At 44.6% G+C, this 16960-nt stretch overlaps 1 protein-coding gene across 1 annotated transcript in view; it reads left to right on the top strand.

Annotated features, from left to right (window-relative positions):
• The window catches only part of ABHD8 (abhydrolase domain containing 8), a 71003-nt gene extending 54254 nt beyond the window's left edge, over nucleotides 1–16749 (top strand). The window contains exons 3-5 of the mRNA XM_086946828.1: nucleotides 8548–8718; nucleotides 11445–11661; nucleotides 16115–16749. Coding sequence (XP_086802954.1) covers nucleotides 8548–8718; nucleotides 11445–11661; nucleotides 16115–16279 — 553 coding nt within the window. The 3' untranslated portion in view covers nucleotides 16280–16749. The remainder of the gene's footprint in view (nucleotides 1–8547; nucleotides 8719–11444; nucleotides 11662–16114) is intronic.
• The last annotated feature ends 211 nt before the right edge of the window (nucleotides 16750–16960 follow it).

Raw genomic sequence — 16960 nt, 5'->3', positions numbered from 1 at the left:
TGTGAGGGGGCTGCTGCGTGGGTTCTGACTATCGCTTCTGGGTGATGATCGGGAGGAACTGGAGGCTTGGGCTGGACTGCGCAGGGGGAGTGTTGGACGAGCAGAGAGGTGACACACAGCACTCTGCCACCTGCATGATCATCTGGGTGGAGGTGCGTGAGCTCTGAGGCCCACTGCGGTGCCACTGACTGGGACCATGAGGCTGATTGCGGAACAGAGAGGATGGCTGCAGAGATGACCCATTAGTGATGTGGCGGCCTCCTGGGCATGGGAGCCATTCATGCTGCAGCTGGACGTAGGTAAAGGTGCTGCTATGCGGCACTCCGCCACCTGCATGATCATCTGGGAGGAGGCGCCTGAGCTCCGAGTCCGAGACCCGCTGAGGAACCATTGACTGGAACCACGAGGCTGAAAGCGGGGCAGAGAGGTGGGCTGCTGAGGCAGCCTTCTGGGCCTGGGTGCCTTTCCTGCTGCAGCTGGGTGCGAGGACAGGTGCTGCTACTGGAAGTAGGAGCGCAGAGCCGCTAGACCGACGTCGTGGTAGAGATAGTCCCCAGTGGACGGCGGAAACTTTGTCGACGTCTTGGCGTAAACAAGTGCACGCCGCGCCCGCGCGCACCTGACCCACACTGTCCTGCTGCCATTGGTTGATATGATAAAGACCCTGCTCAGGGCAGGCCAGGGCAGCCCGGGCCCCGGCACCATTTCTGAAGAGCCTCAGGGCCCACGCATCAGCATTTATAAATGCCTCGGGGGCCCGGCCCGGCCAGGGTCCCTGCTGCGGCCCGCACCGTCCACTCCAGTCTCGACTCGACTGACTCACGAGAGTAGTCGGGGGCCCGCAGTCAGACCTGCCCGCGCAGTCACACCATTAAGAGAGCCTCGCTCTCAGTCACTACTTACTAGTCACACCCGGCCCCCGGCCGGGCCGGGGCCGCCCGCCTAAATTGGTATCAATTTCAGGGGCCCAGCCCGGCCGGGGCCCCCCGCATCATTCCTGCATGCACCAAGAGAGGCCCAGCCCCAAAGACACCATTTATAACAGCCGCGGCTGACGTCCTCACTCACTGGCCCGACCCGCACCGTTCCTCAAGAGCCGCTGCCTCAGTGCCACCCTCACGCCACGGGCCCCGGCCGGGGCCAGCCCGCACCATGTAACAATTTCATGGGGGCTCCGGCCGGGGCCCCCTCACCAGTCCTCATCCTCAAGAGCCTCAGGGTCCCGTACGGGGCCCAGACAACATAAGTGCCTCACTCACGGGCCCCGGACGGCGCCCCCGCACCATTTCTAAGACCCTCAGGGGCCCCGGCCGGGGCCCGGCGTGCACCATTTTGTCAGAGCCTCAGCCTTCTTGCACCACTGCACCACCATTCAATTTATTACAGATGCCGGGCGCGGGATGCATGTATTACAGTGAGGCTGGCCTGGGGCCCCCTGGAGCGCGAGGCCCCCCCGCAATGCGGGGGTTGCGTGGGCTTGTGTTACGCCCCTGGGGAGAGCGATATCTTCAGGAAAGCCACGAGCCACTTGTAGCAGACATCGGTGGTGGAAAACTGGTTTCAAGATAGCGTCTGTTTGGAGGCTGAAGGACAGCTCTCGGAGGAAGAGCACACAATAGTTGTGTATTTTATACACAGCAATTAGTGTAAATGGCAGTGAGTTGTCACTCCCTAATGGATTCCAGTTTTTCAAATAGTCCACCATCGTTGACTAATTATTTGGGTTGTGTTTTCAGTTACTCATCACAACTCGGGACTTTAGAACCACAATTTTACCAGGAGCAGTTTACATCGACAGATATCCTCAAGCTGCCCATTTTTTATCATGCTCGCTTTTAGTCACTACATTTATCCTACTTTTACAACACAAACAGTGCAAGTGCCATCAATTTTGCAAAACATTCTTTTTTTTTTTTAATCCAAGGAGTAAAATAAGCGAAGACAAGTTTTACAGGACAAACATTTAAACAGAATGTACGTCTTGTCAAGTGACCGTAAGCACATCTGCTGCTAGACTACTTTAATTAAATACACAAATCACTATTTTTCAGGGTTTGTTTCCCAGAAATTAAATCCGCTTACGTTATTTTTGTTATTGCGCTTAAATATAAACAACGTTGACATTTCTTGTTATCTAGAAAATGCACAAAAATGCAATGATCTATTTTGCTAAAAATAAAACAGGGAAATTGATCTTTTGCAGCTAGAAACGTGTCTCCCAAAAGTTTATGGATAGCACATTTTGCCAAAGGTACACCTTAACTAATACAATTAACTATCTTGCAATTTCATGAAGGTCAACATTATGAATTTCATTTAAATTTACTGGTAGAATTAACATTTTAAACACTTGCCTACTCGTTAGAGGCATAGGCACACTTGTCTTTCCCTTAGTGTGAACTGTGGGTATTTTCAATATTACTGACAGGTATGCCGTTCATGAGGGTAGGACTGGTCAATATAAAAACAATGAGTACCTCTAGAAGACTTCCAAGTCTTAGCTATGGTGGGCTTCTGATATTGCCTCAAGTTCTGGGCCTCCTGCTGTTGCGTATTCATTTTCAGACCATAAGCCACTCAAACTGACTATTATTTTGTAAATGTAAATGTACATGTATTTATATAGCGCAAATCACCGACCCGGTATCTAAGCGCTTGCTTAGGGAACCCGTCCTGGTATTCCCCTGTGAGATAGCCCCGGCAGGGTATCCACAAGGTGAAAGCCAGGCATCCCACCGCGAGGGGCCGTTGTGGAGATTAAGCAAGCTATTGCCCAGAGTCGCAGAGTGTGAGCCCGAGAATCGAGTAGGCACCGGAGCGAGAATTGTCGAGTCCATGGACATTTTTTAGGACTCAAGACCCCGCCGAGCCAGGAATTGAACCCTGGTCCAGGGCTGACCTCTGCTTCCAGGTCTGCCTCCTCTAACCAGTGAGCCACACTTCTCATTTTGTGTATACTACCCTGGACTCTCATTCTACTATGCCATTTTGTTACTTTATAACTACTATGCTTCTTGTTGCTCGTTTTCTCATTTTGTACACTTAACATGTTATATGTACAGTATGTACTATTTGCATCTATACTTGTTTAACATGTCTGCTTCTTGGTTCATCGCTCTGATACCCTGATGGGTCAGGTTCGTACTATCTCAAACTTCTCCAAAAAATAAATAAATACTAGATGATTTAAATTAGGAAAACGTCCCTTTACACAAAGCTGAGATAAATGAAATATGAGACCACCATGAAAAAGTTTTCTTAAAAACAAAAAAAAGAATATAAAGCCAAGGCTAGCAATGCATTTTTTAATCATAGATTCAAAAGTCACCACCTAGAAAGCACAGTTGTAAATTAGAACAATGGAGATGAGAAAACAAACAAAAGTTAAAGAAATAGCCTGGAAATTACACTCCAGAGGTGATTATGGGAACTGATGAAGTAAAGAAAAACGTGTTACTATAGATGAAAACGAGAAATTAAAAGGTTTCTAGCAATGTGTAAGATTTAATTTAATATGTCCGACATCTTGCCAAGCGCATCACAACAACAAAGTGGAGACCTTCTTTTGAGAAGAAATCATGACATTGAGTCACACAATCACAATCGTGCGCCCCCCTACAGAGGTAGTGCTCGCGACGGCCATTGGCCGACGCACGCAACAAACGGGTTAAAGGATACAAAATGAATTGTTCAGCGGTTTCGAGTGTTTGAAATCAAATCAAAACAACATCACAACTGCATACGTAAAACATGAAAATAAATACACAACCATAATAAACACTTACACCAAGCTAGCCACTGTTCCATGTTAACCTCCTATTTTTCAGTAAAATAATTGAGACCAAAGTGTTTGATGAGCTGTAGGAATACCGTATGGATACCCTTAAACTCAGGACCAAGAATCCGTCCATAAGCTGGATAGAAAGAAAGAAAATCTTGCCAGGCAGACATAAGGAAAAACATCTAGGGCAGAGAACAAGCACTGGTGCCATCCCAAAAGGAGCTTGTTTGTCAAAAACAAAAACTGAATGGCTCTTCCACTCTAGATTTTTTCCCAGGATGTGAAGATCATTTTTGTTTTCATTTGTGATAGACAGAAAAAAAGGACACCACCGTCCTTTCTAGATAGGGCAGGTGGTCTGATGACCTTACTCTGATGGCCCCTACTCCATCGGGTCGAGCAGAACGTTTTCTGACAGGGGAGCCAGCAGAAGCACCCCCGTCAAAAAGATGATGCTTCAACCAACTCAAAATTGGGTGGGTGGACTGAAGGTTTGGTGGACAGGGTAACCCACCACGTTTGTGACTAAGTATCCTGTTCATCAAACTCTAAGTCAGACACTTATTCATTCCACTCAGACAGAAGCCAGCAATTGAGAAAGAGCCACTAAACTTGGGCTGACATTGGTAATATTTATATGTGCTCTCAGACATGGTTGTAAACACTGACCCATCCCTCTGGAGAACGAACCTAGGAACAGAACTAAAATCTCAAGGTATGTCAAATATACCAAATATTGTCTGTAGGAGGTATAAGCAGCATGCCATGTGGAGAACACCCCCTAAAAGTCTCATCACATGCTGTGAGAGTTTGGATGGGGTCGGTGTCTGTACTGCTGGGGTCTCGAAAAGATTCGCACACACGGGCTGTCTGGGTAATGCAGGTTTTATTGCTTTATATAATCGACGTTTTTGTATAGGCACTCTATAGAATGGTAATGGCGGGTCTGCCTCCTCTGTCCTGGATCTTCCTGCTGTTGGTCGTCGGTCCCAAGGTCTCCTGGGAGTCGTAGGCCTTTTCCCCGCCGTCTCGCTGGTCTCGTTGCGCCGGTACACCAAAGAAAAAGGAGAGAGAAAAGCCCGTCTCAGTACAGGTGCTGGATAAAACGTCTCTCAGGGAAGGGAGTGAGGGGAAACACACGTGCAACCTTCTACCCTGACTTCGGGATGTGAGCCCTTGTGAAAATCAACAAGGGTGTGAAGGGGTGTGCTCGTTGTTATGAGGGCTTCCCTCGTCTACTGCCTCCCCACGCTGTGTTTTTGGACCGTACCTGGGTGAGCCACACTTCCGTGTTAGTGTGGCTGGGCGATGCGCGTCCCGCAGAGCCCCCTGGCTTCCCGCGGTAGTCACCCTCAGGTTCGTTGTCTGGTCCTGCCGCCGCCTTCCCTTCTGGAGTCGTCCCGTAGCTCTGCCTCGCCTCTGGTTCCGTCCGGCTCCACCTTCGAGGTCTCTCTCCGCTTTCCCCGCCGTGCCTGGGATGATATTGCTGCTCCTCCTCCACCTCCGTCCTACTCTCTCCGTCCTCCTCGTCCTCCGTCCTCCGATCTTCCTCCGTCCTCCGCTCGTCCTCTTCCTCCTCCGTCCTCCGATCTTCCTCCGTCCTCCGCTCGTCCTCTTCCTCCTCCGTCCACTCCGCTCCGCTGTCTCTCCACTCGCTCCACCAACCTCCAACTCCGCCTCCGGGTGTCTCGCACACCTGGCTGGACTCCGGGATGGGCTTTACGTCGTCAGGGAGGGCGCGGCGCCAATCCGACTCCGCCCCATTAAAGGTGTAGTCCCGTAGGTGCTCCGCTTCAGGTCGTCTCCGTGTGATGTCAGGGGTGTTCCACGCCTCTGTATGCTGGGAAAAGAAAACAGACACATTACTAGGCATACCAGGGGGGCCCTCGTCCGGGTCCCCCGTGTCACACATGCCCATGGCTGCAAGTGGAAACCAGTGATGTGGAATTGACACAATTAGCCACGGTAAAGTATTGCTGTGGTAATGTTTCTCGTGGAGCTTTCAACCCTTTACCAGGCGCGCGTGGTAATCGCAAAGGCACAACGTTACGGGTGTAGCTACCATAGGTGCAGTGGTGCCCTTACTAGAAGCAAGGTGGGCAGAGGCCATTTCCCTTGTTTGCATTAGAGCTCACAGCACCCTTCTATGACAAATTGAGACTTATTACTAAGGCGCCTGTTTCAGTTTAACTGAAAAATGAGGCTCCATTCGAAGGCTCAATTGTTGCCTACGTTAACTTACTTTATGGTGGCCTCTCAGCTCCTAAAATAATGTTCCATGTTATTCTTTCGGATGCATTAATTAATGCAATTTTCATCTACAGAGCTTAATATCAGGGTAATTAATTTCAGGATCCTATACTTTTTCCTGTTTTGTAAATTTGTTTTAATACAGTACTATTGCCATGTTTTATCCTAACCTGTGAGTGGTAATGATGTTTCGTCTACTTTTGATCTATTATTGGTAATTTTTTTTTATGGGAGGAGCTTCACGCTCTCAGTACCCCCTTCCTTTGATTATTTTTATGAACACTTGCACTTTTATGGAGAGAGCAGACCCCATGCCCTCTAATCAATCAATTAATCAATCTCTCCTTCTCTCTATATATAGATATATATGTGACGTTATAGGCAGGTATACAAACAAACACCCCTTGCAATTCCCTTAAAAAAACCAAAAGGCTGAACTGGCGTTCGTTAGGTGACAGTATTAATCATAAAGTGAGATTTCCAACCCAAAAAACACTGAAATTCTCGTGTTATACTTGAGTTAACTATGACTTTACATACATCACTCATGACATGTTTAATGACATCGTGAAGGCATCATCCAACCTACTGCTGTTCAAATTACTCTATAAACCAGTACAGCATTTAAGATAAGAAAGTAAGTACTAACCGGAGTAGAATTATGTAAAGCATAAATTATATCAGAACATGTTTACATGTACTAAATACGAATAGTGTTGGATTGACGACAAGTGTAATTCACTGTGAAAAAGTTTGACAGTGTACATTATAACTCCCAGAAAATGTTTTATCAAAACAACACCTCAGAAATACAAGGTAAACACTATGCACACAAAGTAAGAGCTGGAGTGATACGGTTCAGACAGGTTGTATATTAAACCAGAGGCTTGTTCTAAAAAATGTAGGAGAAAAAGTAATGCTTCTCTTTTCAATAAAGTAGTTACCTACACATTTATGTGAACAAGGTGTTGTGATCGAGTAGTCATTGAACAAACTTGGAGTGGTGCACTCCCAAAAGGTCTTTTCAATAAAACAGGGTGACTTGTTTCTTTACGTCAAATAATCGTTTATTTTCAATGTCATCCGACAACATGAGCTCCGGCCAAGGAATGGACTTCTTCAGAGCATTGGTAAATATACAATGGCTGGGGAGCAACAATCCTTAGTTCCCCAAGGGTTAAAATTCGTGGGGTGAAGAGCGTGCGACAATTTTGCACCAGATCTGGTGACTATAGAAGAACTGGCCTAGACATGCAGCTTTTCAGGATCACGGTTCCAGGCCCTTATCAAGGAGGCCCAACATGATGCATTAAATTGCACCTACAGCACACTCGTGTTCTGGGACGACCACTATGAGCAAAATTGTTGCACGCTCTTCATCTCACTAATTTCAACCCTTGGGGAACTAAGGATCGTTGCTCCCCAGCCATTGTATAGTCACCAATGCCCTGAAGAAGTTAATTCCTTAATGAACGAAACGTGTTGGCTGGAGCTCATGTTGTTGGATGACATTCAAAATAAAGGATTATTTGACGTAAAGAAAGTCAACCTGATTTATTGAAAAGACCTTTTGGGAGTGCACCACTCCAAGTTTGTTCAGTTCCTATTCTGCCTGGCAGTTGGCACCCAACAACAGCAGGTGCAGGAGTTGCATGTGCACACCAATTCTCATCACTTTCAGATAACTAAAAGAGGAGTACAGCAGGGAAGTGCGGCTACTGCAGTTTAATTTTGCTCGCTTCATACTATTGATCGAGTAGTCATATTGTGCTTCAAATAGATGGGATATTCAGGGCAGTTTTATAAAATGTAGATATTCTGTACAGAAGTTCTGTGAAAAATATGGAATATTAGAACATTGTTCAAGAATATATGAGTATTTCACTTACAAAATACAAAGCCCCATTAGGAGGCCAAGGTCCTACTGTGCACAGCCTTCACCCTACCCCTAACCCTTCAAGGATAGCAGACCTCTTGTGGGCTATCAAGCACATATGGATGGTCATCTACATGCTGTGCTGTATTTGTTCTTATGCACAACCTCTAAGGCAGACCCCACTCCTGCCAGACACACAAGCCTCTTTGAACAAGAACCTACTGCGTACAACCTTCCCCTATAGCAAAGCATTTGCAGATAGCCGACCTCTTGTGGACAAAGTGGCTCTAGTTGGCAAGACTCTACTGTGCACGGTCTTCATCTTTGGCATATCCATTCACAAAATCCCTCTCCTTTCAAACACCCAGGAGCCATTAGGAGGCGAGCAAGTTGCAAAGGCTTGCTTCCATAAGCATTAAAGAGGCTACAGAAAATTGAGACTATATTTATCTTGCTGAATAACTTCCACTATGATAAGCGTATCACAAACACTTGTTTTAATTTTCTCCAGTACTGCATTGTCCCTGCTGTGTTCACCATGGGCCCTGCTTGGGTCTTCCTCGTTCTGGGATATTGTCTGCTGCTAGAGCCTCCATCCTTCCTTGCCTAACCACTGGTCTCACTTGTCTCCCTTGCACAGGGTTTCATTTTGCACTTTTCTTGCACACGAGTACCCGGACCAGGTGCACAAGGTAGTGATGATCAACGGCGGAGGACCAACGGCGCTGGAGCCCAGCCTGTGCTCCATCTTCAACATGCCCACCTGTGTGCTGCACTGCCTGTCCCCCTTTCTAGCCTGGAGCTTTCTCAAGTAAGTGGCCTCTCACTAGTGCCGTGCCTGGCATAGGGGGGACATGGGAGTACGGGTGTGGGGGACAGCTGGAGACTAGATTACATAAGCCCCTGGGACTATGGCGAGTAGAGGTCTAGATAAAAGGGCCACTGTTCAAGAGGTAGTAATTCTGAACAGGGAGTCCTGGGTGCCCACTGACCGACTGTGTGATCTTACGGTGGCAGGGTAAAAGTGTACATTGCAGGGTCGAGCTGTGTGAGGGTCTAAAACTGTCTAGGCAAATGAAGAAAGGAGGTACACTGACAGAGCAGTATGGGTCCTGTTACTCAACATAAGGCATGTTGCAGTCAGGAGGGAGGTGCGGTTGCAAAGTTGTAGGGATTTGTCTTAAACTTTGCACATAGGAATGTTGATGGGCAACGTGCTCCAGGAAAGAGCTGGCTTATCAGTTTTAGGGTGCGGGAGGTACAGGAATAACAGACAGGATGACCATTAAGGTCCGATATGCATATTGCCATCCCTGGCTTGTACAACAAAAATTAAAGACTTGTGTAAATGTTACTCTTGCGCCTACACTTTTTTGCTATTTACAATTTTCAATTGTTGCTTTACACTGAAATGTAGAGTTCCAGTCTACAATCCTGAAACTAGGGGTTGATGACATAGAAGATTATTAATATTACCACTAGTAACTTTTCACTCATAGGCAAAGATTGCCTTCTTTCTTTCTTTAAAAATAATACAATTATTTTAATTTAAAAAAAGTTTTAAATTAAACTATTACTAACAAAGAGCTAATAAAATGTTACAGCACACCAAATCAAATTAACTGTTAAATAATTTAATACATAACATATATTCACTTAAAGAGTAATTATTTTTTAAACAAAATTAAAAAATCCCTCCTTCACTTACATTTAATATAGAATACATTTAAGTAAGTTATTTTTAGAATTTATTTTACATTTTCCAGTTTAATTAACACATTGGGAATTTGCTCCAGTTGTCTTCCTTTGCCCCCTGGCATTCCGTACAAGGAATCAATGCCTACTTTTAAAGAAATCTATTAAAACTATTATAGTATTTAAGGAGAACTATTGCATTTTTTAACAAAATAGTTGGTTGAACAAAGTCATGTTTTACACTATTTAGAAGTATGTTTTTTTTCCAAAGAATGAATATCATATCTATGGACAATGAGTTATTTTGCACAATCTCACATTTGTTTGGTCACAGAAGTGGGGGAGCGAGGATTAAAACAACAATTTGTGCTTCTACGTTCAGAGCATTAAAGCAAAGTGCAGTCATTGTGTAAGCGGTAGTACAAGTACATATAGAACTATCACTTGGAGAGTCCAGTAGACAATTCTATTTGTACGGTGTGGGCCAAAGCTGTTCCATAACTTTTAATCTCTATTTTGTATTTACAAACCAATTATTGTGACTCAGATACTGGCTTAGAAATTCTCCTAAGTAATTTGAATCAAATTTTGGGTGGAAAAAAGAATAGAAACAACAAATAGCATAGTCTTGGACAGACTGATAACTGGAACCTCCAAAAAGATCTTCGTTTCACATAGACATAATGCTAGTGTGTTCTCTTGCTTCACCTTGCATGCACTTTGTGGCAAACGATAACAGCCCTCAGAGGACTGTTGACAGAGCAGCAGCCCTAGCACAATCACCAGGAATGTTCAGAACTATCAAGAACCTTTATGGAAAATGTTTGTGTTCAAAGATTTGCGTGAATACCTGGGGCCTTATTTATGAGGCCTTGCGTCAGTTTTGCGCCACCGGTGCGTCACTTTTTGTGACGCACCAGTGGTGTAAAAAATGCTCCTCGTTGCGCCATATTTAAAAAGTGACGCATCTAGGTAGATGCGTCACTTTTTAAACCCCTGTGCCACATTATACCCGCGTCAGGTATAATGTATGCAGAGGGGGCGTTCCCCCGCAAAAAGCCTCGTAATAGTGACGCAGTGAAATCTATGAGATTTCACTGCGTCACTTTTAGGACGCTGTTGCGTCAAAATCTTGCGCCTGCCTCACAGCAGGCGTAAGACTGACGCAAGCCCTTTCACATGGGGCTTTCCCCATGTGAAAGGACGCATTGCTGGAGTTGCGTCACTTTTGTGACACACTCCAGCAATGCGTCACTTTTGCGCTTACAGATACGTCAGAAATACTGACGTATCTGTAACTCCTTGCGACATGATGCGTCATACATTAAATATGATGCATCAGGAATGTCGTAAGGAGTGCACAGTGAAAAGTGACGCATCGCTGTTTTCACGCAGCGATGCTTCACTTTTCATAAATGAGGCCCCTGGACTTTTGTAACAACTTATGTTGAAAAAGGTAAACTTGTAGAAAACAAATTGCATCATTTGCGCATAGAAAAAGTACACAAAGTAATTATACTGAGGAGACGTCTGCAGGCATTTGTCACCTCTGCCGTGTTTGATTTGATTGAAAATGATTTTCTTGCATAACGCCAAAAACCTTTGAATGGTTGAATGCAAAGTTAAACTCAGAAACTCTAAAGTCTTAAAGGGTGGAAAAGAAAAGACAATTGCAAAATGTTGCTGGTTAAAAATAAAGGCCCACCCCTAGTGATAACGGGGTACTGCAGGAGGTGCATTAGTTGCAATCAGGGACACACAATACATATTTCTTCAGGGGGGACCTGCACATTGTAGAAAAAGCTTCAGTCCTTCGGTGGTAACCCATGTCTTGTTCCACAGGGCTGGCTTTGCTCGTCAGGGTGCCAAGGAGAAGCAACTTCTGAAGGCCGGAAACGCCTTTAACGTGTCATCCTTTGTGCTGAGAGCGATGATGAGTGGGCAGTACTGGCCAGAGGGTGACGAGGTGTACCATGCAGAGCTGACCGTCCCGGTGCTGCTCATCCACGGCATGCACGACAAATTTGTCCCCATCGAAGAAGATCAGCGGATGGCAGAGGTGGGTTTCTCATAATTCCTGTCTGTACTATAACCCGGAAGGACAAGGATATACAATCGGCATTGAGCTACCACAATGAGCATACAATATACTGCACCACCACAACACAGACTAACTCCTGGCTACACACACACTCCACAAAAACATTACCTCATCAATCAATCACAAATGAATTGTCCAATACTGGCTCTTTATAAACAAAACAGTCTCTACTGGACAAACATAATACATTATGAGTTGGGCTCCCGGTTTTATGGTATGTATTGTTTTGACATTTTCATCTGTATTTATCCATATTTATAATGGGTTTTGTGAAAGAAATAAAGCTGAAACTGGTATATTTCCGCATTTATTTAACCAATAAATATGTAGTCACGCCTTAATGCCTGCCAGGTTTCAGTGATATGAATACCTGCAGAAGATAAATCAATGCACTTCTATGAAAATATGCAGATTTCAGTATCAGCCTTGTGCATAGCTACTGCCGTTTAAGCCTCTTTACTAAAATTCCTTGTTTTTAACCCCCTTACCTATCAATCCACACAGTTATTGGCCTGGTAGTCATGGCAAAATGTGTTTAGAATAAGTCAAAAAGCACCCAATTTCCATTTTTATCCACATTTAAAAATAAACTCAGACAAGAAAATAAATGGTCGTCTGTCTGTAGTTCTCTGTAAAAATCAGAAAAAACGGAAGACAGGGAGCCTTAATTATGAGCCATTCACAGTTATTACCTAAAGCAGAGGTCTTCAGACTGGAGAAGCCAGAGTTGTTCTTGGTGGGGAGTACACCATCAGTAGTGTCTTTTTTCACTCATGTCCCAGCTGGAAGTAGGTGTCCAAGACTGCGTGTGGAGAGGTTAGAATAACCCTTTATCCCCCACTCCAACATTCTGATACAGGATCACGCAGTGGATATGTTCGCACTTTTAGGGAGGCCAGGCAGGCTGCAATTAGCATGTTGGCAATCTTGTATTTGATTGCATTTTTGAAAAGGGATAAAATAACTGCAATGTGTGAACTGTCAAGAACACTCAATTTTATAGAATTATGAAGAACTGTTGTCACTCTCGGGGGGAGGTCCAATGATGTGTACTTACATGAGTGGGCCGCATTAAGAAGACCACTTACCTAAAGTCTACATGTATTGTAGTGTCAGCTCTGCACGGGGGATTTTAAAGCCTCTGCTGTTCCATACTGATTGACTTGTATCTCTCCCACGAATGACCAATTACTGAGCCATTCTTGACATGATGCGCCACAACCATAACACACAGAACACATTTACCACACAGTCATCTTTCTCCTGCACACAGTCCTCAGCTAAAGCTACGTTACGCCACATGACCAGCCCATTGAGTATACAAGAAACCTCAGCACACACGGCCAACAAACTCCAGAAATGACAAAATTAGATGACTTCAGACACCACACTGCACCTACAAACCAAGAATAAAATCAGCCTTTTCAATTAAACCTGTAATTTGCCTTTATCCAATAGAACACCCCAGACAGAGCCCCCGAGAGACTTTAGCGCACATCATAGCAGCAAAGCCATATAGTTGGTAAACCACTGCCTACTAACCTGTGGTATAGTTAGAGCTGCCAAATTCAGTATATTTATTTTTTGGCATTTCTGTCTGTGTTCACTCTTTTTTTTGTTTAACTGTGTTTATATACCTTTATTTTGTTTATTGTAAACAAAATGAAGCTGAACTAGTATATTTCTGCATACAGTGAACTGATAAATGTGCATTCTTCCTTAAATGCTTGATGGGCTCTGATACTACACATAACCATTTATGATACATCAATATATTCGTCTGACAACACATTCTCAAGCTTTAATATAAAACGTCCCCTTTTTTAGGTCGAGTCTAGAGGCAGCAGGCATGAGCTGCTCGCTCTGCGAGGCATGCTATATTAGGGTATGGAAGCGCCGCCCACTCTCTGCCTACATTTGCATTGGCTTGTGTCATCGTCCTTCATAAATGCTGGCTTCTGATTAGTAAATAGGCGTGTTAGTCCTTCCTTAGTGCCGCCTTGTCTCAATTTGTTACTGCCCATAACGACTGCATCTTTTACTTGGCTTGTTATACGGTATTGGCAGTGATGGGGGACAATGGCGGCCGATTTACTTATACAGCGCTATGCCGCTCTAAATTGTATACTGAGTGCGTCTCCGCCAAGGTCTCCTGCGACTCCAGTCTGCGGCAAGAATAAGGGCCCCCTTTATGCATTTACCAACAGGAAGCAGAAGCGTAACCGCTTTTACATTTAAAGGGGCCATCCAGTCTAATGAAAAACACCATTCCCGCAGCCCACCGCTGCATCCTCGCTAACAATCACCTACAGCCGGCAATCTAGAATGTTGCTTTGGTTGATGAGGTAAGCTTGGTTTTTGCGATGTATTCGGACATCATTCATCAGCTGGCTCCCTTCAGAAATATTAGGCTAGAGTAAACGACCCCTGTTCTTTATTTGTGTCCCTTGGCCAGATCTGTGAAATTGAATTGTGAGCTGAATTCCTGTTTAAAGGGGTTGGGGTATTTTCAGCATTCGTTTTTACAAACAGATGGCAATAACGATTATCTGCAACCACTTTTCCGCATATCCATGTTTGACGCACTATCAAGGATGCCGTAGCGTTTCACAAATCCATTAATTAGTTTGTTCACTCATTCATTCAGATCAGACCGGGAAATTCATTATTATAGGACCTGCCACCTTGCACACCAGCGCCTGCAAACTTTAGGTAATGTTGTGCAGGTGACCCGACAGAGCTGTTTATATTTAGCACAAAAGTACGGAGAAACCCCTTTGTGGAAAATCTGCAGCCTCATTTGAGTCTAGCTGCTGTAGAACTTGGGGCTTCTACTGGCTAGGCTGTATCTACACTGACAGGGCTTGGTATCTTTTGTTTCTAAAGCCGGACTCTTAGAGATGGCTGCAACACGTTATAATTGCATTGGGTGACTTTTTCTGCAGTCTCAGAGATGACACTGAAGAGGATGCTGTGAATAAAGGCTGTGCTAATGGGTCCCATACCTTCGAGTTCTCTATACAAATAAAACAAACCTAGAATTGACAAGGATTTTGTTTTTATGTTCCCCATTTAACATACATGTTTCTAATTAATTTGATGCAGTACACCTTTTTGATCTAAAACGTTGCCTATCAGACAGCACACTATTGAGAACAGCCCATCCATTGCTTACCATTGTTAGCTTTGCTGTCACTTTTACTTGCTTGCTTTTCATTCAATGGTATTTCTTCCTCTTCTTGTGTTTGTACGGCCCTTGGAGCATTGCCTCCTTTTATGACCCTTTAAACTGACCGACTAGTATCCTTCAACTGCTCGCATTTAGGAAGCTTCTTTTTAAGTCGAGCCTGGTCACCGCATGCGCTGCGAGGCATGCTGTATTGAGGTATGGCATAGAAGTTCCGCCCATCTTTTCAATCGGCTCCTGTTACTGTCCTTTTGAAATCGTTGCCTTTCATTTGTGAATAAACTTAGTAGTCCCTCCTTAGTACTGCCTTGTCTGCATTTGTAACCTCTCATAACAACAGGACTTTTTACTTGTGTTACACGGTCGGCTTTATCTAGTCAGTGAGCACTATTTTCTTTAATGCCCAGGACGTGGCAGCACTCCGCCACCTTTATATTGTTATTAATCATGTATTTTTTTCATTTCCAGCACGGTCCACTTTAACTATACCGGTTGCGCTTAGTTAATTATTTAATTTACTGCACGGTCCACTTTCACAGCGCGCTTATTTATTTATTTACAGCGTTGGCCGCTTTCATTTTAAAAGCTGCAATAGAAAAGCTTTCTTTCTTTACTTTTACACATTGTGTAAAAGCACCCCATTCATGCTTTCACTTTAATGTTGGCCGCACCCCTTTCGTTAGACGCTGCTTAATGCAACCTGAATACGGCGAACAGCGTCTAAAGAAAGGGGTGATGCCACCATTAAAGTGAAAGCGCGTATGGGGTGCTTTTACACAAAATTTAAAAGTAAAGAAAGAACGAAGAACGTTGATAATTGAATTATCAACATTCGCTAAGGGCACTGCTGATCCCAAGAAATTCTTGGTGAACAGATCTCCTTTTGAATCTGCAGGGAGCCATCCCCGATGGGTTTCTGAAATATTGCAAAAGAGGGATACTCAATAAAGTTGCACATAGCAGTACTGTAATCATATCCATATAATGATTTCCATAACCCTTGCGATGTCTTGGTCACCATCTCGATTGTCGAGTAAGTAGCCACTCTAAATGTATAACTTATAAAGTGTTTCGAGGCTCTGACCAAGTAATGAAGGACTTCGATTTTTAACAGCTCCCGAGTGTCCAATGGATGCATGACTTGAAAGCGTGTTGGTGTGGTCTTGTGCCTGTTCTATTGGTTCATTAGCTAATGTCTTGTCTTTTTTCTGCTCTATGAACCAGATCCTTCTCATCGCCTTTCTCAAGATCATCGATGAAGGCAGCCACATGGTAATGATGGAGTGCCCGGAGACAGTCAACACCTTGCTGCATGAGTTCCTCCTCTGGGAGCCGGACTCACCAGCTAAAGTGACAGAAGCCGCACACGGAGAAGCAGAAAGCAAATAAAAATGTGGCGATTGGTTTTCTTTCTTTGATAAGCCCTTCTTCTCGAGAAGAACAGGCAGAAGAGATAGGCACATGGGCCACGTGCCCAGCCTTTCAGCCAGCTGATGATGCCTCCTCCCAAAGAAGGAGTTTTTGTGGAAGTCTTCTCAACGGAGAGACAGTTTGGAAGTTCGTACCAACCACAGTGGGGCAACCAGGAAGAGACATTCGCAAAGAATGCTTCCGTGGGGACAAAACCAGTTCCTGGAGTTGGAACTGTACTTTCTTTAATTGTTGCTCCTTTCTATATGCCTAAAGTATTCTACAGCAAGACCATCCCTCCACGATGCTGAGAACAGAACATCAAACAGATACAATGATGACATTTTTAAGATCTAATATTCAGCACCACTCCTGCCTCAATAAAAGGACTAACAGCGCAATTCTGCCGTCCTTTAAGTGCCAGTGAGAGACTGACAGTTGGAGGTGATAAGAAAAAGAAAAGAAAAAAAAATCAATGACGCTTAACCTCTCTTGCTTCTGTGGGCCTTCGTGCCAAGACTCGCTCTGGCAGAATAACCCTTGCAATACAGGGTGCTGGGCTTGGGAGGGACAGCGTTTTATGTGCAATAGCCCAAATATTAAATTGGAATAGCGACATTGGCGCAATGTGGAAAAATACAGGTGCTCTGGAACTCTACT

This window comes from Lissotriton vulgaris, chromosome 12, assembly GCF_964263255.1.
Source record: "Lissotriton vulgaris chromosome 12, aLisVul1.2, whole genome shotgun sequence".
NCBI classification, from domain to species: Eukaryota; Metazoa; Chordata; class Amphibia; order Caudata; family Salamandridae; genus Lissotriton; species Lissotriton vulgaris.
This window is presented reverse-complemented; position numbering and strand designations above follow the sequence as displayed.